A 27853-nucleotide genomic window follows, 5' to 3' on the forward strand; every position below is an offset into this window, starting at 1 on the left:
TTCAGTCATCTTCCAAAAGAAACAGATTTTATGAGGCTGTAATCAATTATTTTCCATCTACACAGGATCATGGATATGTAACAAAACAAAACTATTGGGGCTAGGGTAATTTCAGATGGTGCAGTATTGCAGTTCATCTTGGTGTCACACGTCAGCCCACAGATGATGTTGCCATCTCCCTCAGTGGTAAGAGGACACTGTGGAGTATCGAAGAGTGAAGATTCATAAATTGGTTGAAAATTGGGGAGCAATAAAAATTAATTCTCAAATGGAATGAAAATGGGGCAAATGAGTGAGAATTCTTAAGTATAAAGAGAAAACTGGGGATAATGAGAGTGACAATTACTGGAAGGAAATTAAAAGAAATGGGAGTGGATTCCCAAATGGGTGGTAAGGGCCGGGGGATAAGAGTGAGAATGAGTGAGTAGGAGGAAACTGGGGGACCTGAGAGTGAGAATGAGTGAGAAGGAGGAAATTGAGGGAAATGAGAGTGAGAATGAGTGAGTGGGAGGAAATTGAGGGAAATGAGAGTGAGAATGAGTGAGTGGGAGGAAACTGGGGGAACTGAGAGTGAGAATGAGTGAGAAGGAGGAAATTGAGGGAAATGAGAGTGAGAATGAGTGAGTGGGGAGGAAATTGAGGGAAATGAGAGTGAGAATGAGTGAGTGGGAGGAAACTGGGGGAACTGAGAGTGAGAATGAGTGAGAAGGAGGAAAGTGAGGGAAATGAGAGTGAGAATGAGTGAGTGGGAGGGAACTGAGAGTGAGAATGAGTGAGTGGGAGGGAACTGAGAATGAGTGAGCAGGAGGAAACTGGGGGAACTGAGAATGAAAATGAGTGAGTGGGAGGAAACTGAGGGAAATGAGAGTGAGAATAGAGAAAATGAGAATTTTCTAAGCAAATACTGCCTCGAATTAATGCCATCAGAGGAAAAAAGTGTCCCCTCTGCTTTACAGGGCATAACACATCAAGAACAAACAGAATGGAAAATAAAATAATAATATTCCTGCCGTACTCTGAGCTCTTTCGAGCAGCGAAACACATTCGTCAGTCCCTCGGAATCCGGAACACCTCAGCTTCCGGGACTCGGGATGCATTTCAACTTTTCGTTTTCTTCATCGGTTTGTGTCAGAGTGAAATGAGCGGCGGGTGTACGCGGGGGGATTAGAGCGGATCGTTTCCCGCCCCCATCACCTCGCCACAGCCCAAGGCCGCCGGGGTGAACCCAGGCCCCAGCGACCCAGCGAAGGAGGTGGGTTAGATGTCGATTTTATGAGGCCGAGGATCTGAATGACTCCTTTCGGGCAGTAACGCTGTCTGCCCCCTGGGCACTGTCCACCGTCATCCCTAGGCCCCGGAGCCTGTTGCTAAGGGAAGGGGGGTCTATCTCCCCGTTGCTACGCGGGGCCCAGCTCCCCGTTGCTATGCGGGGCCCAGCTCCGGAGGATGCATCCAGCTCCTGAGCAGATGCCCTGGTCACAGGGAAATTGATGACAAAGAGTTTTTCTGTTTTAAAATGGACCCGGTGGGAATTGATAGAAACAACAAGGCTCTGGAGTTTACAAGAGTCAGAGGTAACTTGACTGAAAGATACAAGATGCTGAGAGAACTTGTGGACCATTTCGCCTTGTGGGAGAATCTAGAGCTAGGGGGTCACTGTTTAAAACTGAGGGGTCACTCACTTAAAACTGAGCTTTAAAAATGGTGAATGTGGGATATAGATAAATTAATGTTACTTCTGCAATTATAATTACTGGTGCGGGGTGAATGAACTCACACCAGTGTGTAATTGTTTCAGCCAAGAGCTGAGTCAACAAGAATGGGAACTATGTGGAGGAAATGCATAATTTTTTTTTGTTTCAAGGTTTGTGCGAAGATTTGTAGCTCGGGTGCTCGTTGTTGTGGTTCTGTTCGCCGAGCTGGAAGTTTTTGTTGCAAACGTTTCGTCCCCTGGCTAGGCAACATCATCAGTGCTCTGGAGCCTCCTGCGAAGCGCTTCTTTGATGTTTCTTCCAGTATTTATAGTGGTCTGTCCTTGCCGCTTCCGGGTGTCAGTTTCAGCTGTCCGCTGTAGTGGTTGGTATATTGGGTCCAGGTCGATGTGTTTGTTGATGGAGTTTGTGGATGAATGCCATGCCTCTAGGAATTCCCTGGCTGTTCTCTGTCTGGCTTGTCCTATGATTTTTTTGTATTAGCTAAAAATGTATGCAAGAAAGAAACGGGACTGCAAAACAATGGTAGATAATACAGGCGCTAGATAAGATGCTGTGAAGAGAGGCAGTTAAACTAGATATGCCATATAAACAGTAGGTATAAATATCTGTTTCCCACTTTTACAGAAGCTCAGGAACAAACTCCAATTAAAAGAGTCTTAATGATAAGATGCTGAGAGGGGCGGCACAGATGGAAGGAGTAGATAATGGTAAGCAAAGGATGGGATGAGGTCAAACGGCCTTGTGAGGCCAGGAATAAGCATTTTTGTCATAGACAAGGCCTGATAAGACAAGAGATAAACAGGAATAATGGGTACCGGTCTTAGGGAAGTGAAGGATGTAAACGGGGGGAACAATGAAATTTTAAAAATGTAGGAACCAAATTATATAAATATCGAGTATTTGTTGAATTCACTGTGTTTTGTCCCTGCCTTGTGGACATCACACCCACTTGCAAGTGTGAAATAAATGACACTACTGATTCAGATCTTGTCTCGGACTGAAATTATTGAAGTGAGTGAGCTTTGTTTCTCACAGTGAATGTCTTTGGAATACCTTTCACCAAAAGGTGGTGGATGCAGAATCCTTACATTTTTTGAGGGATAGGTAGGTGGATATATGATGATCAAGGGGATGAAAGATTATTGGGGTTATGCAGGAATCAAGAGGTGAAGTTAAAATCCGGTCAGCCATGTTGGAGCGTAGGAGGTTGAGGGGTGACCTTATGGAAGTTTGTACAATCGTGAGGGGCATGGAACAGGTGAATAGCCAAGGTCTTTTCCCTAGGATGGGGGATTTCAAGACTAGGGGCCATATTTTCCAGGTGAGAGGAGAAAGATTTTAAAAAGACTAGAGGCAACTTTATTACACAGCGAGTGGTTCGTGTGTGGAATGAACTTCCAAAGAAGTGGTGGATGTGGGTATGGTTAGAATATTTAAAAGATATTTGGGTAAGTTCATGAATAGAAGAAAGTGAGGACTGCAGATGCTGGAAGAGGCTGTATTGGCGAGAACTTTTTCCGAGAGAACTTTTTCCTTTGGAGGGTAAGAGGTTGAGGGGAGAATGCGGGGAAAATGGGATTGAAAAACCTATCATCCATGATTGAATAGCAGAGCAGACACGATGGACTGAATGACTTAATTTCTGCTCTTATGTCTTATGGTCTGTGTGGAGCTTTATAAAATTATTAGGAGCATTAATAAGGTAACTGTTTTACAGAAACTAAACCAGCAAAAGCGGGAATGACACAACCTCTATGCTCAGCCTCCTGAGAGTCGACATTCAACATTTGCTTCTTTCTTTAGATTTTCTGTAAAGTGCAATCTGAAATATTAACTGCTATATTTCCTTGACAGAAACTGACTGACCTTTCCCATGCTTATATAAAAGCAAACTACTGCTAATGCTGGAACTATGATAGAGAAAGTGCTGGAGAAACTCAGCTAGTTCTTTTCCCTAGGGGGTAAGGGAGTTCAAAATTACATGGTATAATTTTATGGAGAGGGTGGAAAAATTTAAAAGGGACCTGAGGGACAATGTTTTTCTCGCAGAGCGTAGTTCATATGTGGAATGAACTGCCAGAGTTTAGTTTGGGAAACTTGGTTGACTTGGATGAATTGGAACAAAGGATCTGTTTCCATTCTCTATGACTGTATAACTGAACTTGTTATGTTGCATCATGGATTATGCATTTTTGGAAAAGTTAGAAAGGTCCTAAATATAACAAATGCAAAGTAGCTATAACTTTAACTTTCACACATACTGCAAAACAGCTTATGTTGTAAGGGCAATGAATTTCTAAAGTGTGTTTAGAATTATTTTATGACAAAATTTTCATTAGAACCAAGAAGGAAACATACTATAAAAAATCCAGTACTGGTATTAATTAATAATTTGATGGTAAGTGAGTTTAACATTAAGTTTAAGAAAGATACAAGCAACAGAAAGCCTTGGGGAAACTTAGCAGATCTGGTAGCATCTGCGGAGTGAGAAACAGAGTTAATGTTTCAAGTCCGACATGATTCTTCTTCGGAAATGTTAACTGTTTCTCTCTCCACAGGTGCTGCCAGACCAGCTGAGTTTTTCCAGCACTTTCTGTATCTATTTCATTTTTCCAGCATTAGCAGTAGCTTGCTTTTATACAAGCATGTGAAAGGTCAGTCAGTTTCTGTCAAGGAAATATAGAAGTTAATATTTCAGATTGTATTTTACAGAAAATCTAAAGAAAGAAGCAAATGCTGAATGTCAGCTCTCAGGAGGCTGAGCATAGAGGCTGTATCATTCTAGCTTTCACTGGTTTAGTTTCTGTAAAACAGTTACCTTGTTAATATGTGGAGGTGCTGATGTTGGATTGGGGTGGACAAAGTTAAAAGTCACAACACCAGGTTATAGTCCAACTCATCAATCACCAGTTCCAATGTGCCATAGCGAGAAACCGTAATGACCTCCTCAGGAGATAGACACAGGATACGACCGATTATCCAGTACTTCCCATGTTCTTAACAGCCTGCAACACAGTATCGATGAGGATGAGCACCTTTCCCAGACCTTTCCTACGCCTCCACTTCTCACCTTTGAACAACTGTCAAACCTTAAACAGACCATTGTTCTCAATGAACAGCCCAGCCTTCAGGAACAACATTGACCACAACACCACACAACCCTGTTGTGGCAACCACTGCAAGATGCATCAGAATGTCGACATAGATACTACCTTACACTTATGGACTCCACCTACCACGTGCACGGCAGGTACTCGTGTCTCAGATGTGTCTGTCTCATATGCTGTGGGCAAGGATGCCCTGAGGTGTGGTACATTTGTGAGACCAAGCAGACGCTACAACAGATGAATGGACACCGTGCAACAATCACCAAGCAGGGATGATCCCTCCCAGTCGTGGAACACTTCAGTAGTCAAGGACATTTGGCTTTGGATCTTTGGGTGATCGTCATCCAAGATGGACTTTGGGATATGCAACAATACAGAGTCACCGAGCAGAGGCTGATAGCCAAGTTCGGTACCCATGAGGATGGCCTCAACCGGGATGTTGGGTTCATGTCACACTACAAGTAACCTCACTACATTATACACTTACACACAATCACACTCACGCAGACCCTCTCTTACACACGCTCTCTCTCAGACACACACACACACGCACATACATACACACGTGTGCACACCCTCTCACCAGCATATATTCTGTCACACTCATGTACACACAAACACACGCACTTTCACATTCTCTCCCTCTCTCTCACACACACATACACTCACTCATTCACTCCTCTGTCTCCCTCACTCGCACGTGCACACACACATGCAAGTCTGTGGGGTGAATTTACCCTTGCAGGTACATTCTATTTTGTTCAAAAAGCACACAATCTTTAGGCAGTCAGCCCATGTGACATTTTATAAATTCCTGCTTTGGAAATAGAACCGGTCTGTCTCAAGGTTAGAATACAGACAGATTCTAACTTCACACTTTTAATACATTGTCTGAGCTGGGATGTCACCTTTTTTTATAAAACCTTAAGTTATCTCGGGAATGTGATTTGAAAGAAATTCTGGGATTTACCTATTAATGAATCAAAACCTGCAACCCATTCTAAGTGATTTAAAGACTTAATAGCAAACTCGGTTAGTTCAATACGTCACATCAGTTGTATGAGACTTTGATCTTTTGCTATAAATTCTGTGTCCTGTCATCCTGTCCCACTAGCTGCCTGATGAAGGAGCAGTGCTTTAAAAGTTTGTACTTCTAAATAAACCTGTTGAATTATAAGTGTTGTTGTGTGATTTCAAACCTTATTAATATGGTGTAGGATAATTTATAAACCTGTTGTTGTGGTTTTGTTCGCCGAGCTGGGAATTTGTGTTGCAGACGTTTCGTCCCCTGTCTAGGTGACATACTCAGTGCTTGGGAGCCTCTTGTGAAGCGCTTCTGTGACCTTTCCTCTGGCATTTATAGTGGTTTGAATCTGCCACTTCCGGTTGTCAGTTCCAGCTGTCCGTTGCATTGGTCGGTATATTGCTAATGTGCTAATTGATTGAATCTGTGGATGAGTGCTATGCCATGACAAGCAACATGAATTCGACTGGGACAACACTACTATTATAGGACAAGCCAAACAGAGAACAGCCAGGGAATTCCTAGAGGCATGGCACTCATCCACAGATTCAATCAATAAGCACATCGACCTGGACCCAATATACCAACCACTGCAACGGACAGCTGGAACTGACAACCGAAAGTGGCAGATTCAAACCACTACAAATGCCAGAGGATAGATCTCAGAAGCGCTTCATAGGAGGCTCCCAAGCACTGAGGATGTCACCTAGATAGGGGCGAAACACAAATTTCCAGCTCAGCGAACAGAACCACAACAATGAGCACCCGAGCTACAAATCTTCTCACAAACTTTGAATTTATAAACCTCTTAGCCTTCTATTTTCAAAGCTTGGGATGAATAACTATTTGTTATCTGTGAGCTGTGCTAAACAAACTTAAGAAAAAAAGGCATGTTATTTTATTTGCTTGGAAATTCATAACCTTTCCATTTATTGTGGAATAAACCTCCAGATATATACTTTTATTCATTTATAATATTATAGTTATAAAATTATAAGTCTATTGTCAGTGCTGAAATGGTATACTTTGCAAATTAAGAAATGTTCTAAGGTTTGAGAAAGCTCCCTGAATAAATTTTCTGTTCATTTCATTCATTTAGATCCCCCCAAAACCCAAGTTTATTTCCATTTATCTTGAACTCCATTTAATCCCTTAAGGCCTGTATAATTCTGCTAAAGCTGCACTATTACCCCCTCCAGGGCAGTACATTCTTCCCAAGTTACCATAGCCAAAGTTGAAGATGATAGTTTGAATGGGTTCCAAGTCTTTATACTATTACAGCATAAATTCTTCTAATTTGTCGTCAGACTCTTTGTGATAAAGTCCTGCATTTCACAAACATTCTTGATGTCTTTCTGTCCCTATGTACCAACTCACCTGGACTTCTCAGACCGCTAAATGTTTACATTTTGGGTTAGAATAGAACTGCAATTTATTGTCATGTGGATTTTTACCAAAACAAATGTAGTGAAAAGTTTTATAACTCGCCATACCATGGTACCTAAATTAATGACAGAAATCATAAATATGAAGATAAAGAAAATAAAAGTTTGTCACAGTTCAGTTAATGATTCCTTGACTCCTTGGTTCAGGGTGCGCTGAAAAACTGGGACAAGACCTCCATACCGTGACGAGAACTTTATGCCAGCTTATATAGGTTTCAAGTTCAATTCTTTCTGCTTGCTTTGTTTGCTTTATTGGAGCTTTTCCTTTGATTGGTACATACAATGTTTGCATTGAAACAGACCACTTTGAGTGCTTCTCTTTTGTTTGTGGGTTTAACCATTTGTCATTCAAACCAATTTACAAAGGTGAATTTACTGTTTAGCTTTTCAAATTTTCACTTGTGTAAATTAAAAACCTTGTCTAATGAGTCACTTTCTTGTTCAAATCAAGTATAAACCTCAGGCAAATCATGATCTGTATTCACAACATGTTCCTTTACTGTGAGATGGTAAACAGTTTCTGATTTGTTGCTCATCACAAAATGTATTCTCGCTTGTTCTCTCCTATGTTCTGAAATGTGTTGTGGCAAGTAAATATTCTGCAGAATTTAGACATTTTTGTCACCTTTACCAATTCAGCTCCACTGCATCTCCCAGTCTAATGAAATCTCTCATTATAACCACATTGATTTTGCTTTGTGCTTCTCTGCTCTGCAAATTTATACAGCCCCAATATCGTTAATGTCAGGAAATCTGTAGACAATTCCTAATTGAATCTTGCATCCTTTACTGGAGTATAAATGTATGGAAGGTCTTGCTGCAATCATCATTTTATTGTGATGGCAAACGATCCTTGTTTTTCAAAGTTTGTGCGAAGATTTGTAGCTCGGGTGCTCGTTGTTGTGGTTCTGTTCGCCGAGCTGGGAATTTGTGTTGCAGACGTTTCGTCCCCTACCTAGGTGACATCCTCAGTGCTTGGGAGCCTCCTGTGAAGCGCTTCTGTGATCTTCCCTCCAGCATTTGTAGTGGTTTGAATCTGCTGCTTTCGGTTGTCAGTTCCAGCTGTCTGCTGCAGTGGCCGGTATATTGGGTCCAGGTCATTGTGCTTATTGATTGAATCTGTGGATGAATGCCATGTCTTTAGGAATTCCCTGGCTGTTCTCTGTTTGGCTTGTCCTATAATAGTAGTGTTGTCCTAGTCAAATTCATGTTGCTTGTCATCTGCGTGTGTGGCTACTAAGGATAGCTGGTCGTGTCGTTTCGTGGCTGGTTGGTGTTCATGGGTGCAGATCGTTAGCTGTCTTCCTGTTTGTCCTATGTAGTGTTTTGTGCAGTCCTTGCATGGGAATTTGTACACTACATTAGTTTTGCTCATGCTGGGTATTGGGTCCTTCGATCTGGTGAGTTGTTGTCTGAGAGTGGCTGTTGGTTTGTGTGCTATTATGAGTCCTAGTGGTCGCGGTAGTCTGGCTGTCAGTTCGGAAATGCTCTTGATGTATGGTAGTGTGGCTAGTCCTTTGGGTTGCGGCATGTCTTCGTTCCGTTGTCTTTCCCTTGGGCATCTGTTGATGAAATTGCGCGGGTATCCGTTTTTAGCGAATACATTGTATAGGTGTTCTTCTTCCTCTTTTTGCAGTTCTGGTGTACTGCAGTGTGCTGTGGCCCTTTTGAATAGTGTCTTGATGCAACTTCTTTTGTGTGTGTTGGGGTGGTTGCTTTCGTAGTTCAGGACTTGGTCTGTGTGTGTGGCTTTCCTGTATACCTTTGTGGTGAATTCTCCATTAGGTGTTCTCTGTACCATCACGTCTAGGAATGGGAGTTGGTTGTCCTTTTCTTCCTCTCTAGTGAATCAGATTCCTGTGAGTGTGGCATTGATGATCTGGTGTGTGTTTTCTATTTCTGTGTTTTTAATGATTACAAAGGTGTCATCCACATATCTGACCCAGGGTTTGGGTTGAATTTGCGGTAAGACTGTTTGTTCTAATCTTTGCATTACCGCTTCTGCTATGAGTCCAGAGATGGGTGAGCCCATGGATGTGCCGTTGATTTGTTCATATATTTGGTTGTTGAATGTGAAGTGTGTTGTGAGGCACAGGTCCAGTACTTTGAGTATGCCATTTTGTTGATAGGTTCAACGTCCTGTTGTCTGTTCTGTATGTCCAGCAGGTTGGCTATTGTTTCTCTGGCTAGGATTTTGTCGATAGAAGTGAACAGTGCCGTTATATCGAATGAGACCATGGTTTCTTCCTTGTCTATGTGTATATTTCTGATGATGTCCAAGAATTCATACCTAGGGCGGCACGGTAGCACAGTGGTTGGGCGGCACGGTAGCACAGTGGTTGGGCGGCACGGTAGCACAGTGGTTAGCACTGCTGCCTCACAGCGCCTGTAGACCTGGGTTCAATTCCCGACTCAGGCGACTGACTGTGTGGAGTTTGCACGTTCTCCCCGTGTCTGCGTGGGTTTCCTCCGGGTGCTCCGGTTTCCTCCCACAGTCCAAAGATGTGCGGGTCAGGTGAATTGGCCAAGCTAAATTGCCCGTAGTGTTAGGTAAGGGGTAAATGTAGGGGTATGGGTGGGTTGCGCTTCGGCGGGTCGGTGTGGACTTGTTGGGCCGAAGGGCCTGTTTCCACACTGTAAGTCTAATCTAAAAAAAATTCCTGTGTTGATTGTCTAGAATGCCTGGATCTGCTGATCAGGTGTTTCAGTTTCTGCTGTAGTTCTTTAGCCAGTTTGTGTGATGGTGTCCCTGGTAGTGATACTGTGGATCTGAGTGGGATGTCTGGTTTGTGCACTTTAGGTAGTCCATAGAATCTGGGGGGTGTTGTTGCTTTCAGGTTTCATTCTTTGTAGGTCAGACCTGGTTATCTGTCCTTTTTTTTGTAGGTTCCTCAGTGTGTTGTTTATCCTATTGGTGAGCTGTGGGGTGGGGTCAAACTCCCTCTTTTGGTAGGTGTTGGTATCTGCAAGTAGTTGTTGTGCTTTTTGGATGTAGTCTGCTTTGTCCAGGATGACTGTCATTCTGCCTTTGTCTGCTGGTAGTATGGTTATGTTCTTATCGTTTCTTAGTGATTTAAGTGCTTTCCTCTCCTTGTTGTTGAGGTTATGTGTTTGTCTTTTCCTTGTTATCAGAGGTACGATACTTTGTCTCACTGTTTGTTGTGTCTCTTCTGTCAGTCCATTGTTCCTGAGTGTGCATTCTAGTGCTGCTAGGAAGTCTGCTGTCTTGGCTTCCCTGTGGTTATAGTTGAGTCTCTTGGCCAATATTGTTCTTTCCGTGTCTGTGGGAGAGGTTTCTAACCCAGGTGTGTTGTTGTGGTATCCTCTCTGTTGTGTGTTAGTTTGGCCATTTTTTCTTTTAGTGCTGTTTTTATGCGGTGTGTGATCCTGTTCTGTCCTATGGTGACGGCATGTTCTTTGGTCTGGGTCCATTCCTGATTGGTGGTTTTTGAAATTAACGATTGGTGGTCACCAGTCAACAACCCACAAGCCAGGGACACAGCCAGACAGAACAAATTCAGGATGATCCAGGTAATGATTACAGACGCTCACAACAGACTTCACAAATACAGACAAGAAATTGTGCGCCAAAAATCGTTAATTTCAAAAACCACCAATCAAGAATGGACCCGGACTATAGAACAGGCCGTCACCATAGGACAGAACAGGACCACTACAAATGCCGGAGGAAAGATCACAGAAGCGCTTCACAGGAGGCTCCCAAGCACTGAGGATGTCACCTAGACAGGGGACGAAACGTCTGCAACACAAATTCCCAGCTCGGCAAACAGAGCCACAACAACGATCCTTGTTTTTCCTCAGTAAGTGGAACATAGTGCTCCTAAATGACCAGAAGAGATAGTATAACATCAGAGGGTAAATCTGTGCAAGCATCTAATGACATTTTTTTAAGATTATGGGAGACATGTTTGAATCATTTGAAAGATTAGAAAATGTGTTTGTCCTGATGAACTTATCTCCTTTTGGAAATGGTTCCTCATTTTAAAAGCTTCACAATTTTGACGTCATCGGGTATTAGAAAATAATTACATGAAATTCCCATTTAAGAATATTTCAGAATGTCAGTTTATGTTAGCTACTTTTATGTTTTCTCTAACACTAGCATTTCAAGTCATTATGATCCCACTCAGCTTAATTGTGATTCTTAACAAACAAGATAATTGTTTGCTTTAAGAACTTTTTTTTTCTTCTATATAGATTTATCTCCTGTCACTGAGGGTCCATCTTGCTGGAAATGAATGAAATGGCGGGTAAAATGTCAAAATCTGAAGGGTTACCATTAGCAAGAGAAATGCAAGACCTTCAAAATCGATTTAATGCAATGATGCATACAATCAGCAGCAACTCAAAGGTATGAAATCCTTCATATATGTCATTATTACTTCTTGCATTAAGCAGAATCATTAAGTAAGGGGTCATGCAGGGTACTTGTAAATATTAAGAGAATTATGTCATTGTTTTGATCCCCTAGTGACCAATATCTTTTTAAAAGATATATCATTTCTCCAGTGACTGATTCAAGATCACACAACAAAAACTTTCATGGGTTTTAAGACTTGTACTGTAACAATCAAGCTAAAATCAAAATAGTTATGAAGAATTATACCAGACTCAAGATGTTAATTCTATTTCTGGCTGTATAAATGTTCCCAGGCCTGTTGAGTTTTTGTTATTAGGCACCTAATACACTAAACCATGGAAAATGTGTGCCCCAGTCAGTTTTTAACAGAGCCAAAAATCCCATTTGGCATCCATATAATTGTTATTCCACAGGAGCTTGAACGCATCTATTTCACCATATTCACAGTCAACATAGACTTTTGAGTTTAAAGTCTAAAGCTCCTCCTGGCTCTGACAGGATCTCTTCTTGCTTTACCTTTTCAACAAAGCACCCTTCACTCAACCATTTTGAGCATAATTGAGTGGATTTCCTGTTGCATGGTATCCTCTGGTAATTCACTGGAATTCTTTTTAAACTCCTCACAATCCTTTTTTCCTCAGACTCAGGTTCCATCCCCAGCAACCCTCCACTTTGTGATTAACCCAAAGGCATTCCTTAACTTCTGCCTGGCTTAAGAGCACCTATGTGGTTCTTCTTCCCCTGGTCTGATTGCCTGCCACAATCCAAGAATCTGCACATGACATGAAGAGCTGCTGTCTCCTTTGTATCTAGATGTTGGGAAGTTGTTTCTTTCTTTGAGTGGCTTTTGACCTGAGACCTTATCCCTGTGGAAACCAGGTAACATGGGCTTGTCTTCATATGAGGTACCTCTCCCATTTTTCCTTACATGTAAGGTGGCAGCTTAAAACATATCATCATATAACGCTCCACAGTCATAACGCAGTCACAAATTATATGGTATTGGGCAATTAAATGAAGGAAATATAATGCCTTTGGCATCAATAACATGTAAAAATATATGAATAATAAAGACATCCCTATTCAAAGGAAAAAGTTTAGAGAATTTGGAAAATACATTTTTCCAAGTATTATTCATTAACCCAGAACTGCAGTTGGTGATCCATGTTTACTGAACCAAAAACTGAACTATAACATACAACTTACATACCCTAATGTTTTGTTTTGTGTAGCTAAGTATTATCTGAGTAAAAAAGTGTTTTGAACAAGCTGTAGCTTGCCATTTCCTCGGTAACTGTTACATATGTTCAGCCATGCATAGTAACATACCATTCTTAAAAGGAGTTTAGCTTGAATAAACTATTAATCTTCAATTAGTAAATAACACAAAATTCTTCTTCTAATATTCGAACTTGGCACCAATGTATTTATATAATTCAGAAACTTGATACAAAAGGGTATTGTAATAATCCCATTTAATAATGGGTTGCAGGTTCATAATTCCTTGAGTCTCAGGTAGACAGTGTAGTGATGAAAGCATTTGGTATGCTTGCCTTTATTGGTCGGTGCTTTGAGAATAGGAGTTGGGAGGACATGTTGCAGCTGTACAGGACATTGCTTAGGCCACTTTGTTCAATTCTGGTCTCCTTGCTATAGGAGGATGTTGTGAAACTTGAGAAGGTTCAGAAAAGATTTGCAAGGATGTTGCCAGGGTTAGAGGGTTTGAGCTTATAGGTAGACACTGAATAGGCTGGGGTGAAAATGTGTTGCTGGAAAAGCAACACATTGGCTTCCTTGAAGAAGCTCGTTTACCTCCAGCATCTGCAGTCTTCACTTTCTCCACTGAGTAGGCTGGGGCTATTTTCCCTGGAGCATCAGAGTCTGAGAAGTGACCTTATAGAATTTTATAAATTCATGAGGTGCATGGATTGGGTGAATAGTCAATGTCTTTTCCCCAGGGTAGGGGGGTCCAAAAGTAGAAAGCATAAGTTTAAGGTGAGAGAGGAAAGATTTAAAAGGGACCTAAGGGGCAACTTTTTCATGCAGAGGATGGTGCGTGTATGGAATGAGCTGCCAGAAGAAATGATGGAGGCTGGTACAATTACAACATTTAAAAGGCATAGGTATTGAATAGGAAGTATTTAAATAGATATGGGGCAAATGGGACTAGATTAATTTAGGATATCTGGTCAGCATGGACGAGTTGGGCCAAAGGGTCTGTTTCCATGCCATACATCTCTACAACTCTTATGACGAGTCAGAATCTCATAGAAACATATAAAATTCTAACACGACCAGATAGGGTAAATGCAAGAAAGATGTTCCTGTTGACCAGAGAATCCAAAATCAGGGATCACATTCTAAGGATACATGGTAGGCCATTGAATACTGAGATGAGCAGAAATTTCTTCACCCATAGAGTGGGAAGCCTGTGGAATTCTCTGCACAAAAAGTGGTTGAAGCCAAAACACTAATGTTTTTGGAAAGGAGTTAGATATAATGCATAGGGCTGAAGGATATGGGAAGAAAAAAGGAACTGAGTACTGAGTTTGATGATCAGCCATGGTCATATTGAATGACAGGCTTGAAGGGCTGAATCGCCTACTGCTACTCCTGTTTTCTATGTACATAAATTTTCAATTGTATGATATATATGTATAAAATATACATGATTAATGTTGAATGAATATATTTTGAAATTATATACCTTTAAAGTTTCTTGTCCAGCTGGAATAAAGCTAAGAAATCTGCCTCTTCAACATCATGAAATGGAAAAAACATTCACAATTCACTATTTTGTTCACAATTACCTGTTGTTTAATTTATTTTCTGGAGAATCAAAATCCTAATGAACTGAGTCAATTAACTCAACAATTCTCAGAAACAACGGCTACAGCACAGAAGAAGACAATTCAGCCCATCTTTGAATGAGCAACCTACGTAGTGCCCAACCCCACCTTCTCCATGTCGCCCTACGTATTTTTCCTTCTTAGATGATAATCCACTTTCATTTGTCTTGGTGGAACCTGCCTCCACCACACACTCAGACACCACACACTCAGATCCTAAAGACTCTCTGTGAATAAGTTTCTCCTCGTGTCTTCATTGTTTCTTTTGCCAATTACCTTAACTGTGTTTGACTGCTTTCCTTCCCGATTGGTACATTGATGGGAAATGTTTTTTTCCCTACTCTGCCCACATTCCTGATAGATTTGATGGGGTTTTCAAAATTCAATTACATTTTGATTCTGGGTTCCTTCCAGCTTTTTAGTATATTCCTGTTAGTTGATATTTCTTGATTATAACAGACTTTTATCTAGAAGTTTATTGGATGTATATATGAATATGTATTCTATTAAAAGAATAATCCAGCAGTTTTGGATTGAAAGAAAAGAGTTAAACTGAGTAACACTGAACTCTTGTTTGGTATTTGAGACTGGATATCTCCCCATCAAACATTAGCTGAGTTATTATAGCTTTGAAATGCTGATTGAGTTGGAGAAAGTGCCAAATTCAGTTTAAAATTAGCCTAACTAAAGATAGCTGTGTTCACAATCTTAATTTACCAAGAGCTCAAAGACCCTATCTCTACTTAATTGTGCATTTTGTTAGAGCTCTAAACTGAATCCAAGACGGATTTTTTTTTGGCCAAACACAAATGGGTGTTTTCCAGAAGCGTCATTAATTGTATCCATATATACTAAAATTAAATGATCAATGTTGCACATTCTACTGTTCTGTACAAGCTAAGTAGTGGAAGATAAATTCACATTTGTGATTTATAAATCATAAAGGTTCTGTCCCAGCTGGAATAAGCTACTGGACTGACTCATTAATGAGGAGAAAGTGAGGACCACTAATGCTGGAGAGCAGAGTCAAAAAGTGTGACACTGGAAATGCACAGCAGGTCACACAGCCTCTGAGAAGCAGGAGAATTGATATTGTGCATATAAGCCCTTCATCAGGAATGATCAGCGCACTCTTAATGAAGGGCTTATGCCTGAAAAATTGACTCAACTGCTCCTCAGATGCTGCCTGACTTGCTGTGCTTATTCAGTGCCACACTTTTTGACTCATTAATGTCTTGAGACCATTACTGATAACTGAAAGCATGGTTTTGTTTTAAATTGCAATAATTTCAGAGTATTGAAAATAATTTAAATGTTTAGTGTAATTTGCTCACTAAATTAAGGCATCTGCTGAGACGTGACAAAATATCCATCAGGTAAACATTGAAGCAGACTGTTTAACAATACCTCCCATTTAAATAGTATGGTTGTTAGAGAAGCAGTTCCCAAAGCACTTCACAGTAGAATTATCAGACAAAAAGGATTATCAAGACTAGAAACAAAACCACCAGTCAGCTCATTGGTTTAGAGCTATGATTCTCACTTAGGGGTTATACTGTGAACCAGTATGTGAGAGGTCTCAGATTCAAATTGAAGACCAGCCTGGTTGCAGCATTGTTTGTCACTTCATTGCAAGAGGGTTTCAGTGCAGGAAGTAGGAAGTTTACCTGCAGCTGGACACGGTCTTAGTGAGACAAGATATGAAATATTGTGTGCAGATTTTGTCTCCTTTAGCTAGGAAAAGATTATTTGTCATAGAGGGAGTGCAGCATACGTTCATCAGACTGATTTGTGAGATCCCAGGGTTGAGTTATGCAGAGTGTTTGGGTTGCAAGTAGAGATAAGTTCGGAGGAGTGTTTGGATTATGGTGAGAGATTGGGTAATGGGGAGAGATTAGGTGGACTGGGCCTGCATTCACTGGAGTTTAGAAAAATGAGAGGGGATCTTATTAAAGCTTATCAAATTCTGACGAGGCTGGACAGACTGGGGTGATGTTTCCCCTGGCATGTTAGTTCGGGGCAGGGGTATCAAGAAAAGAGGGTCATGGTCTCAGAATACAGGCTAACTCATTTAGAACTGAGATGAATAGAACTGGTAAACCAGCAGAATTCTCCACTACAGAAGGTGTTTGAGGCAAAGTGCCTAAATATAGCTAAGAAGGAATTAGATTACTAGACATTACCAATGTTGAGGTTTTGGGGAAAGTGCAAGAGTATGGCACTAAGATCATATTGAATGACGGAATAGGCTCAATGGGCTGAAAGGCCAACTCTTTCTCTTATGTTCTATGTTTCTATATGAAGAGAGTTGAAGAAAAATAGGATTTCAGAAGGCTTCAGCGACGAAATTCCAAAGTTTAAGGTTAGACAACAAGGTATGGACAGCATAAATGGGACAAAAAGATTTCAGTGTGCATGAGCTGAAGGAACACATGACCCACCCCATGGCAAGAATGAGCATGAGGCTTTTAAATGTCTACAGTTAGGTAGTTGCGAATGTGTCTCATGTTAAATTGGGAACTAGTCGTATAATTGTTTTCCTTTGATAAACTGAAGTTCTATGATCCCAACCATACAAAGAATGATTTCACCTCCTAATCTCTGTTAATCTGTCGGTTTTGCAGGTTACAGCTTTCATGAGCACCTCTGTGGGTCAGTACCTAGATGACCACCCTTTCCTTGCATTATTGTTATCGGTGTTTACTATAATGGCAGCCGTGCCAGTTGGTTTATTCCTGATTTTCGCAGTGATTACGTCTCTCTTGGCCTGCCTTGGTTTCATTGTGATGGAAGGTATTGAATTCCATGAAAGGTTTATTTATATAACTACATTATTAAAACCTGCTATGTCATAGTTCTGTTTATTATTAAACTTGAGGTGACAGTGTGGAATTGTGCATGCGTGGCTATAGTATCAGTGAACATTTCCAAATATAAGAATGGATACGCTCAAATTTTCTAGGTCCATTTTATTTTTTGTTTTTATTCCCTTAACAAAATTGTTTAAAAAATGAATACAAAAATATTGGGTTAATCTGATCTGTCATTTAGTTGCATGCGGGGAGTATTGTTTGTCTCATTTGGGGCCGTGGAAGATGGGTTCTGAACCAAGTAAATGCATAGCATCTGCCTAACAGATTAAATATAATCCTCTGGTTGGAGAGCTCCTCATTCTAATCATTCTCACTTTTTAGTGAAGAATGGTACACAGGAATTTCCCAAGGTTTCTCATCTAGAAAACAATTTCTATTTTGATATAGAGTCACACAGCACAGAAACGGACCTTTCAGTCCAACCAGTCCATGCCGAGTCTAACCCAAACTAAACTAGTCCCACCTGCCTGCACTTGGCTTAGATCCCTCCAAACATCTGTTATTCTTGAACTTATCTAAAGGCCTTGTAAACTTTGTAACTGTACTCACATCCACCACTTCTTCTGGAAGTTCATTCCACACATGAACCACTCTCTGTATATATAAAAAAATGCCCCTCGTGGCCTTTTAAAATCTTTCTTCTTCGGAGCCACTTTGGAGCAGTGAGAGGCAGGAGCCAGGAGGAGGTGACGTTGGTGCAAGGTGATTGTCGGGAAGGCCGGTAAGTATGTTTAAACTTCAGGCCAGCGAGGGAGGAGCGAGCAGAGGACTTCTGGGAAGGGTAAGTAGAACAGTTTATATTTGCGTGGTCGCGTTACCCGAGACACTACTCGGGTAGTGTCTCCCACCCATCCTCCTCCTCTAACCTAAAAGAAAAGTTGTGGGAGCCAGATTGACAAGGTAAGGTAACTAATTTATTTCCTAATCCTTTTTTTTAGTAATCACTTCGGGAGTTAGAATAGTGGGAATGGAGTTTAGGGCAGTGGAATGTTCCTCCTGCAGAATGTGGGAAGTAAGGGTCACCACTAGTGTCCCTGCTGACTACATCTGCAGGAAGTGCACCCAACACCAGCTCCTCAAAAACCGCGTTCGGGAACTGGAGCTGGAGTTGGATGAACTTCGGATCATTCGGGAGGCAAAGGGGGTTATTGACAGGACTTACAGAGAGGTAGTCACTCCCCAGATAAAAGAAAAAGACAGATGGGTGACAGTTAGGAGACAGAAAGGGAACCGGCAGGCAGTGCAGGGATCCCCTGTGGCCATTCCCCTCAACCATAAGTATACCATTTTGGATACTGTTATAGGGGGGGATAACTTACCAGGGGAAAGCAGTGGGGCACCTGCTGCTCAGAAGGAAAGGGGGAAGAGGAGCAGAGCAGTAGTCATTGGGGACTCGATAGTTAGGGGGACAGACAGGTGGTTCTGTGGGGACGAGAGAGACTCACAGTTGGTGTATTGCCTCCTGGTGCCAGGATCCGTGATGTCCCTTGATCGTGTTTTTGGGATCCTTTGCAGGGAGGGAGAGCAGCCCCAAGTCGTGGTCCATATTGGCACCAATGACATAGGTCAGAAGAGAGATGGGGACTTGAGGCAGAAATTCAGAGAGCTAGGATGGAAGCTTAGAGCTAGGACAAACAGAGTTGTTTTCTCTGGTTTGCCGCCCGTGCCACGTGCTAGTGAGATGAAGAATAGGGAGAGAAAGGAGCTGAACACGTGGCTACAGGGATGGTGCAGGAGGGAGGGTTTCGGGTTTTTGGATAATTGGAGCTCTTTCTGGGGTAGGTGGGACCTCTACAAGCAGGATGGGCTTCATCTAAACCAGAGGGGTACCAATATCCTGGGTGGGTAATTCACTAAAGGTATTAAGTTGGGTTTAGACTAATACAGCAGGGGGATGGGAACCAAAATTCTAGAACAGGTACAGAAGAGGATGAGAGGAGGGAGTTCCCAAATCAAGTATCTGACCCTGGCAAGCGAGAACCTGGTTTGAAGTGTGTGTACTTCAACGCGAGGAGCATCCGAAATAAAGTGGGTAAACTGGCAGCATGGGTTGGTACCTGGGACTTCGATGTTGTGGCTGTTACAGAGACATGGATAGAGCAGGGACAGGAATGGCTGTTGCAGATTCCAGGATTCAGATGTTTCAGTAAGAACAGAGATTATGGTAAAAGAGGGCAAGGTGTGGCATTGTTGATCAGGGACAATATTACAGTTATAGAAAGGATGTTTGGCAACTCATTAACTGAGGTAGCATGGGCTGAGGTTAGAAACAGGAAAGGAGAAGTCACCATGCTGGGAGTTTTCTATAGGCCTCCGAATAGTCCCAGAGATGTAGAGGAAAGGATAGCAAAGATGAGTCTCAATAGGAGTGAGAGAGGCAGGGTAGTTGTCATGGGGGACTTCAACTATCCAAATATTGACTGGGATCACTACAGTACAAGTACTATAGATGGGTCAGTGTTTGTCCAGTGTGTACAGGAGGGCTTCCTGACACAGTATGTTGACAGGTCTACAAGGGGCGAAGCCACTTTAGATTTAGTACTGGGTAACAAGCCTGGCCAGGTGTTAGACTTGGGAGTGGGTGAGCACTTTGGAGACAGCGATCACAGTTCTGTCAGGTTTACTTTTGTGATGGAAAGGGATCGGTGTACTTCACCGAGCAAGAGTTACAGCTGGGGGAAGGGAAATTACGATGCAATTAGGAAAGATTTAGGAAGCATAGAATGGGGAAGGAAACTGCAGGGGATGAGCACATTAAAAATGTGGAGCTTATTCAAGGAAAAGCTCCTGTGTGTCCTAGATAAGTATGTACCTGTCAGGCAGGGAGGAAGATATAGAATGTGTGAGCCGTGGTTTACTAAGGAAGTGGAATCCCTGGTCAAGAAGAAGAAGAAGGCTTATGTTAGGACAAAATGTGAAAACCCAGGGCGCTTGAGGGTTTCAAAGAGGTCAGGAAAGACCTAAAAAGAGAGCTCAGAAGAGCCAGGAGGAGACATGAGAAGTTGTTGGCTGATAGGATCAGGGTTAACCCTAAGGCTTTCCATAGGTATGTCAGGAATAAAAGAATGACAAGAGTTAAATTAGGACCAATCAAGGATAATAGTGGGAAGTTGTGTGTGGAGTCAGAGGAGATAGGGGAAGCACTAAATAAATATTTTTTGACAGTGTTCACTGTAGAAAATGAAAATGTTGGCGAGGAAGATACAGAGACACTTGTATCTAGGCTAGAAGAGATTGATGTTCACAAGGAAGAGGTATTAGAAATATTGCAGAGTGTGAAATTAGACAAGTCCCCTGGGCCGGATTGGATCTATCCTAGGATCCTCTGGGAAGCAGGGGAAGAGAATGCTGAGCCTTTGGCATTGATCTTCAAATCATCATTATCTACAGGAATAGTGCCTGAGGACTGGAGGATAGCAAATGTGGTTCCCTTGTTCAAAAAGGGTAGTAGAGACGACCCTGGTAATTACAGACCAGTGAGTCTCACTTCAGTTGTTGGTAAGGTGTTGGAATAGGTTATAAGAGATAGGATTTATAACCATCTAGAAAAGAATAATCTGATCAGGGACAGTCAGCACGGTTTTGTGAAGGGTAGGTCGTGCCTAACAAATCTTATTGATTTTTTTGACAAAGTGACTAAACAGACAGATGAGAGTAAACCGGTTGATGTGGTGTATATGGATTTCAGCAAGGCATTTGATAAGGTTCCCCACAGCAGGCTATTGAACAAAATGCGGAGGAATGGTTCCCTCCCCTCCCCTATCAGCGTTCTGCAAAGACCACTCCCTTCGTGACTCCCTCGTCAGGTCCACACCCCCCACCAACCCAACCTCCACTCCCGGCACCTTCCCCTGCAACCGCAGGAAATGTAAAACTTGCGCCCACACCTCCTCCCTCACTTCCCTCCAAGGCCCCAAGGGATCCTTTCATATCCGCCACAAGTTCACCTGTACCTCCACACACATCATCTATTGCATCCGCTGCACCCGATGTGGCCTCCTCTACATTGGGGATACGGGCCGCTTACTTGCGGAACGCTTCAGAGAACACCTCAGGGACGCCCGGACCAACCAACCCAACCACCCCGTGGCTCAACACTTTAACTCTCCCTCCCACTCCACCGAGGACATGCAGGTCCTTGGACTCCTCCACCGGCAAAACATAACAACACGACGGTTGGAGGAAGAACGCCTCATCTTCCGCCTGGGAACCCTCCAACCACAAGGGATGAACTCGGATTTCTCCAGTTTCCTCATTTCCCCTCCCCCCACCTTGTCTCAGTCGGTTCCCTCAACTCAGCACCGCCCTCCTAACCTGCAATCTTCTTCCTAACCTCTCCGCCCCCACCCCACTCCGGCCTATCACCCTCACCTTGACCTCCTTCCACCTATCCCACCTCCATCGCCCCTCCCCCAAGTCCCTCCTCCCTACCTTTTATCTTAGCCTGCCTGGCACCCTCTCCTCATTCCTGATGAAGGGCTTATGCCCGAAACGTCGAATTTCCTATTCCTTGGATGCTGCCTGACCTGCTGTGCTTTAACCAGCAACACATTTTCAATCAACATTGACAGGGTTGTTAAGAAGGCATGCAGTGTTTTGGCCTTCATTAATAGAGGGATTGAGTTCCGGAACCGGGAGGTTATGCTGCAGCTGTACAAAGCTCTGGTACGGCCACACTTGGAGTATTGTGTACAGTTCTGGTCACCGCATTATAAGAAGGATGTGGAAGCTTTGGAAAGGGTGCAGAGGAGATTTACTAGGATGTTGCCTGATATGGAAGGAATGTCTTATGAGGAAAGGCTGAGGCCTTGAGGCTGTTCTCGTTAGAGAGAAAAAGGTTGAGAGGTGACTTAATATAGACATACAAGTTAACCAGGGGGTTAGATAGAGTGGATAGGGAGAGCCTTTTTCCAAGTATGGGGACAGCAAACACGAGGGGACATAACTTTAAAGTGAGAGGAGATGGGTATAAGACAGATGTCAGAGGTAGTTTCTTTACTCAGAGAGTAGTAAGGGTATGGAATGCTTTGCCTGCAACGGTAGTAGATTCGCCAACTTTAAGTGCATTTAAGTTGTCATTGGACAGGCATATGGAAGTACATGGAATAGTGTAGATGGGATGGGCTTCAGATTGGTATGACAGGGCGGCGCAACATCGAGGGCCGAACGGCCTATACTGCACTGTAATGTTCTATGTTCTCTCACCTTAAAAATATGCCACCAGTCTTAAAATTTCCCACCCTACAAAATACACCTGCCATTCACCTTATCTAAGCCCCTCATTATTTTGTAAACCTAGCAAGTTTTGAGAAGATTTGTAGCTCAGGTTGATGATAAGTATGTAAGTTAGCTCACTGAGCTGGAAGGTTTGTTTTCAGATGTTTCGTCACCATGAGTAGGTAACATCATCAGTGAGAGTCTCCGGTGAAGAGCTGGTGGTCTGTCTCTATTTATAGGTCTTGATTTTTGATGCTACCAGCAAAACTAACATCATTTACAAGATACCATGCAAGAACAGTAAAATACACTATGTTGAACAAACTAGCAGGAAACTTGCCACCAGGATACATGAACACCAACTGGTCACCAAGAGACATGACCCACTATCACTATATACATACAGACGAAGAAGGACACCACTTTGACTGGGACAACACACACACCCCAGGACAGACGAAACAAAGACACGCACGAGAATTCTTAGAGGTGTGGCATTCTAACCAGAACTCCATCAATAAGCACATTGATTTAGATCCTATCTACCTTCCCTTGAAAAAACGAACCGGAAATGACATCACCCACTTTAAGAAACCAAGACCTATAGATGGAGAGGCGGGACATACCACCAACACTTCACCAGAGATTCTCACTGGTTATGTTATCATGGTGACGAAACGTCTGAAAACAAACCTTCAGACTTAGCAAGCTAACTTACATACTTATTTTGTAAACCTCTCTAAGGTCATCGCTCAACCTCCTACGCCCCAGTGAAAAACATTCCAGCCTATTTATGATATGCATGGCTCTTCAGCCCATAGGATTATGCGTTTGAAGGAAGGTTTCAAAAATTGAATTATTTGAATTGGAGTGACAGAACATCCAAGATAATACCTATTAGTTTATTTTCCAGGTTTAAATGAAACCTTTAATAGTGAAGTGTAATGAGAAACCTATACATTGCAAAAATTACAATGCCCCTTCTAGTGCAATGCGTATTGTGTAGAGTAGCATGTTGGTTCAGTGGTTAGCACTGCTGCCTCACAGCTCCAGAAACTCTAGTTCGATTCCAGCCTTGGATGATTGTATGGAGTTTGCACATTCTCCCCGTGTCCGCATGTGTTTCCGCTAGGTACTCCGGTTTCCTCCCACAGTCCAAAGATGTGCAGGTTAGGTCAATTGCCCATGCTAAATTGACCATAGTGTGCAGGCTAGGTGGGTTAGCCAGGTAAAATGTAGGGTATGGTGGGGGCGTGAGGGGATAGCTCTGCGAGGGATGCTCTTCAGAGGATCGGTGTGGACCTGATGGGCTGAATGGCCAGCTTCCATACTGTCAGGATTCTATGGATTCTAGCCACATTATCATCAGAGCAGCTTCCTATACATTTTAAGTTCTCTTCATTCTTCGTTAGTCAGTTGCTTAATTCTAGATAGCGTAATTTACTGTTTGTCTCTGTCAAAATATTTTCTTTAAGAAGGAAAATAATATATATCTCTCTGACATAGTGAAAATAAACATTTTACCAAAAGCAATATTCAGACTAAGAGTTCACCTGTCTGCAAGAAATGAATAACATAACAACATAAGTTGAGTTATAACGTCTCCTGCATTGAGGCGGTGTCTGTATAAAATATTCAGCTTTCTGTATAATTAGATTATTTTTAAAATTAATTATCTACCAGGTCTGATGCTGTCGATAGGTGGTGTTGTCCTGCTTTGTTTTTTATGTGGACTAGTTCTCATTTCACTGGTCATCACGTCTTTTCTGGCTGTCTGCTTCTTTACTTTCTCCACAACAATGAATTATTATCATAATTCAAGGTATGGACATTTCATTAAATATTTAAATTCTGTGTAATTTCTAAGGAATTAAATGTGTTAGTTTATTAAAATTTTGAGCCATTTTAATCTTCGGTGCAACAAAGCCTGTATGGAGGATATTTATAATAAGGTATTTCTTGTAGATGCTAAATCCAGTATCTATTAATACTAGATAATTAATATCTACTGACGTGCTCAAACATGAAACATCAATTTAATTTTAAACAATTTGTTTTTAAAATGCTATTTAGACTCAGGTGGTAGAATTCTTTCTGCTGTTGTCTATTCATGAGAAAGTTTGTGTCGACATAATGTACTGTTTGTGTATGAAAATTAGCACAATACTTGACAGATGCTTGAACTTAAGGAAATGAATTGAATCCGATCCTAGTGACTTTGCCTTTCTGGCCATGAAAGTGATCTAACTTCAATAAGAAAGCAAATTGATTTTTATACCTTGCCCAATCTCCCATTCCACTATCACCCATTTGGAATTAATGTCACAAAACTAAATTCATCCCTGAGAAGTTTAGACAATGTCCCTCTCTCTGATATCTAGGGAGAACGCGAAGTTTGCAACAATACTAAATCATAGGCGAATCCATTGGGGGATTGATTTGGGTCAAACCGAATTCCAGTTTTAACTTCAGTCATTCATGACAAACAAATCAGTCTAGATACCACAGGAAAACATATGGATACCATAGGTAACATATGGCATGAAACAAGACCACAGGGTCAGGAGTAGGCCTTTAAGCCTGTACTCCATTTTGTGATTTGCATAACTCTACATGCTCATCTGTGTCCTGTATTCATTAGTCCAAATATTTCTCACTCTCAGTTATAAAATTAATCATCTTATATAGCATCAGTTGTTATTTGTGAAACAATGTTCCAAACTTTAATCACCTTTTGTCTAGAAGTGTTTTCTAACTTCACTTTGACAATGCACGCTTGTCCTAGATGCTCAACCAGCAGAAAGTTTCTGTTTATCTAACCTGTGCATTCCCCTTAATATCCTGAAAATCACACTTCAACTTTCTAAATTCAAGCATTTATATTGCTAGATTTGTGCAGCTTATCAAGCTTGTAAGATACTTGGTTTGATCTTTTATTTATACTTTCAAATATACACTTCCATTCACTTGCCCCGAGCCAATCCGCAATTTAGAGACTAACTGGACACTGCACACATCTCCCTCAAAAAGCCATCCAGTGAAACCAGTCAGATTTGCCAGCTGCCTCTTGGTGTTGGGTGGTGGGTGTTGTCATATTGGAGAATGGTCTCTTATTGTCAAGTACTTTGTGTCTGATTGAAGGCCTGGCCTCAAGGTTGGTGGGAATGGATTGCTGAAAGCCAACCCACTGCCCATGCCTCAAGCACCCCGTGGTGACCTTATCCTGCCTTCACTCACTATGGCTGCCAGCTGTTCCTCCATGATCCTGGGTGTGGTACCATCAGCAGCCACTGCTCAGGCTTGTGTCAGCAACACGAAGAGCTGCCAATCTTGGATTGGCTGACTGCTTCTGGGTCAGTGGTGCTAGAAGAGCACAGCAGTTCAGGCAGCATTCAAAGTGCAGCGAAATCGACGTTTCAGGCAAAAGCCCTTCATCAGGAATAAACTGCTTCTTGCTGGCCAAGTCTTCTGCCTCTGGGGACCTCTCTTGTGGGGAAGGCCAGCAGTGGCTATTGACATGTCACAGAGCACTGGATTCATTCACACCTCCCCTATAGAACTGATGTGGTTCCACACCATTCTCCAACTTGTGGGTGAATCCCTCATTGGCTCAACAAAATCCCAGCTAGTGTTTTCATGTTAAATTTCCGGTATCTGCATACTTTTGTCTTTTGGTAATGGGGTAGATTCTAGTGTGTTTGCATCATGGGGAATTATGCAGTTGTTCAGTAACTGTCCAAAACATTAAATTTTTTCTTCTCCCAATTGTAATTTTAGCTGCAGCTCGTACCAGGTTGATAAATTTGGGTTAAACAATGCAGATTGTTGCTAATGTTGTACCTTTCCCTCAGCACTCCAAGTAAAGAAGAAGCAACCGTTGGCTCCTCAGCAATTTCACATCCGGATGAGACTGAACCCAAATCCACCCTGAAGAAGGATTAGTTTGCAAAATATCCCTCTAGTTTCTGTTAAGTTGTTTTTATGCAAAATGACTGTTTTTGCACTAATTTCCTTTCATGAGACGTTCTTTTTGCCTTCGAATACCTGTTACACTTTTGTAAGCAGCAAATGTTAGTCTTCACAATTTGTTCATCATTTTCATTTGTGTGGTGTCATTCTGAGTGAGAAGTTTTGTATACTTTAACATAAGTATTTTACTATAATTACTCTATAACATGGAGACCTGATTATTTGATATAAAAAGACTATACATTGTATCTGTATCAGCAAATATTAGTGTCTACTTCTGCATTCTAACTGATGGTAATATTCTCGATGTATTAATTAATAAAACAGATACTCAAAGCAATAACAAATGTTTTTGATCCATAGCATATTTTATACATTTTGAAACAGACCTGTTAAAAATGCAATTATTTTGTGAATATTTACCCTTTGGTCTGTTGAGTTACAACTTATGAAATCTGGGCTTGAAAGAATTATAGTTTCTGTTCTGTAGTTGTTAACAGTTTGAAGACACTGTAAAGAAAAAAGTAGTATGGAAAGTCTTAAGTTTTTATTCATCTGTGGGAAAGACTTTATTGCCTGTCACTAGTTGGCCTTGACAAGATGGTGGTGAGCTGCCGCCTTGAACTACTGCAGTCCACCTACTGTGTCCCACAATGCCCTTAGGGAGGAGAATTCCAGGAGTTTGACCCAGCGACAGTGAAGGAACAAAGTTGAGAAGGTGGATAGTGCTGTGAATGAGGATTAGTGCATACAAAGCAAGACCTATTGCAACTAATACTTGCCTAATCTCTCATTTAATTATTGGATCTATAGAGAACTAAATACATTTTATTATTCATCCACATGACATGGACGTCACAGGCTAGGTATTAATTGCCTTGGAGAAGGGGGTGGTGAGTAGCCTTCTTAAACCACTGCAGTCCATGGAAAATAGGTGCACCTACAATGCAAGAGGGAGTTCCAGAATTTTGACCCAGCGACACTGAAGGAATGGTGATATGGTTCCATGACAGGATGGTGTTTGGTCTAGAAGGGAACTTGCAGGGGGTGGTGGTCCCATGTATCTGTTGCCCTTGTTCTTATAGATGGTAGTGGTATGGAAGGTGATGTTGAAGGAGCCTTTGTTAATTTCCATCAATGCATGGATGGTACACTTTGCTGCTACTGTATATCAATTGTAAAGGGAGTCAGTATTGAAGTGAGTGGGTTTGCCAGTTAAGTGTTTTGTCCTGGATGGTGTTGAATGCCTTGACTGCTGTTGGAGCTACAATTT

The 27853-nt window shown here is 41.9% G+C and overlaps 1 protein-coding gene across 2 annotated transcripts; it reads left to right on the top strand.

The window, feature by feature from the left end:
* The first annotated feature begins 974 nt into the window (after positions 1-974).
* On the top strand, positions 975-26858 carry LOC132825121 (lipid droplet assembly factor 1-like). Of its 2 annotated transcripts, none has more exons than XM_060840115.1 (5): positions 975-1252; positions 11510-11663; positions 17146-17314; positions 24295-24433; positions 26463-26857. In XM_060840115.1, the coding sequence occupies exons 2-5, from the start codon at positions 11547-11549 to the stop codon at positions 26551-26553; spliced, it is 516 nt and encodes a 171-aa protein (XP_060696098.1). In that variant the 5' UTR covers positions 975-1252; positions 11510-11546; the 3' UTR covers positions 26554-26857. The 2 variants fall into 2 exon arrangements, with proteins under 2 accessions (XP_060696098.1, XP_060696099.1); XM_060840116.1 differs by lacking the exon at positions 975-1252 and adding an exon at positions 1264-1574 and having other exon boundaries at positions 26463-26858.
* Positions 26859-27853: the final 995 nt, after the last annotated feature.

This window comes from Hemiscyllium ocellatum, chromosome 20 (assembly GCF_020745735.1).
Source record: "Hemiscyllium ocellatum isolate sHemOce1 chromosome 20, sHemOce1.pat.X.cur, whole genome shotgun sequence".
Classification (NCBI taxonomy): domain Eukaryota; kingdom Metazoa; phylum Chordata; class Chondrichthyes; order Orectolobiformes; family Hemiscylliidae; genus Hemiscyllium; species Hemiscyllium ocellatum.

Bases quoted from the DNA above. Each gene is read 5' to 3' on its own strand.
- LOC132825121 (XM_060840115.1), top strand. From the start codon at position 11,547: ATGAATGAAATGGCGGGTAAAATGTCAAAATCTGAAGGGTTACCATTA. The intron at 11,664-17,145 runs GTATGAAATCCT...TCGGTTTTGCAG, and splicing joins CAATCAGCAGCAACTCAAAG to GTTACAGCTTTCATGAGCAC. The intron at 17,315-24,294 runs GTATTGAATTCC...ATTATCTACCAG, and splicing joins TGGTTTCATTGTGATGGAAG to GTCTGATGCTGTCGATAGGT.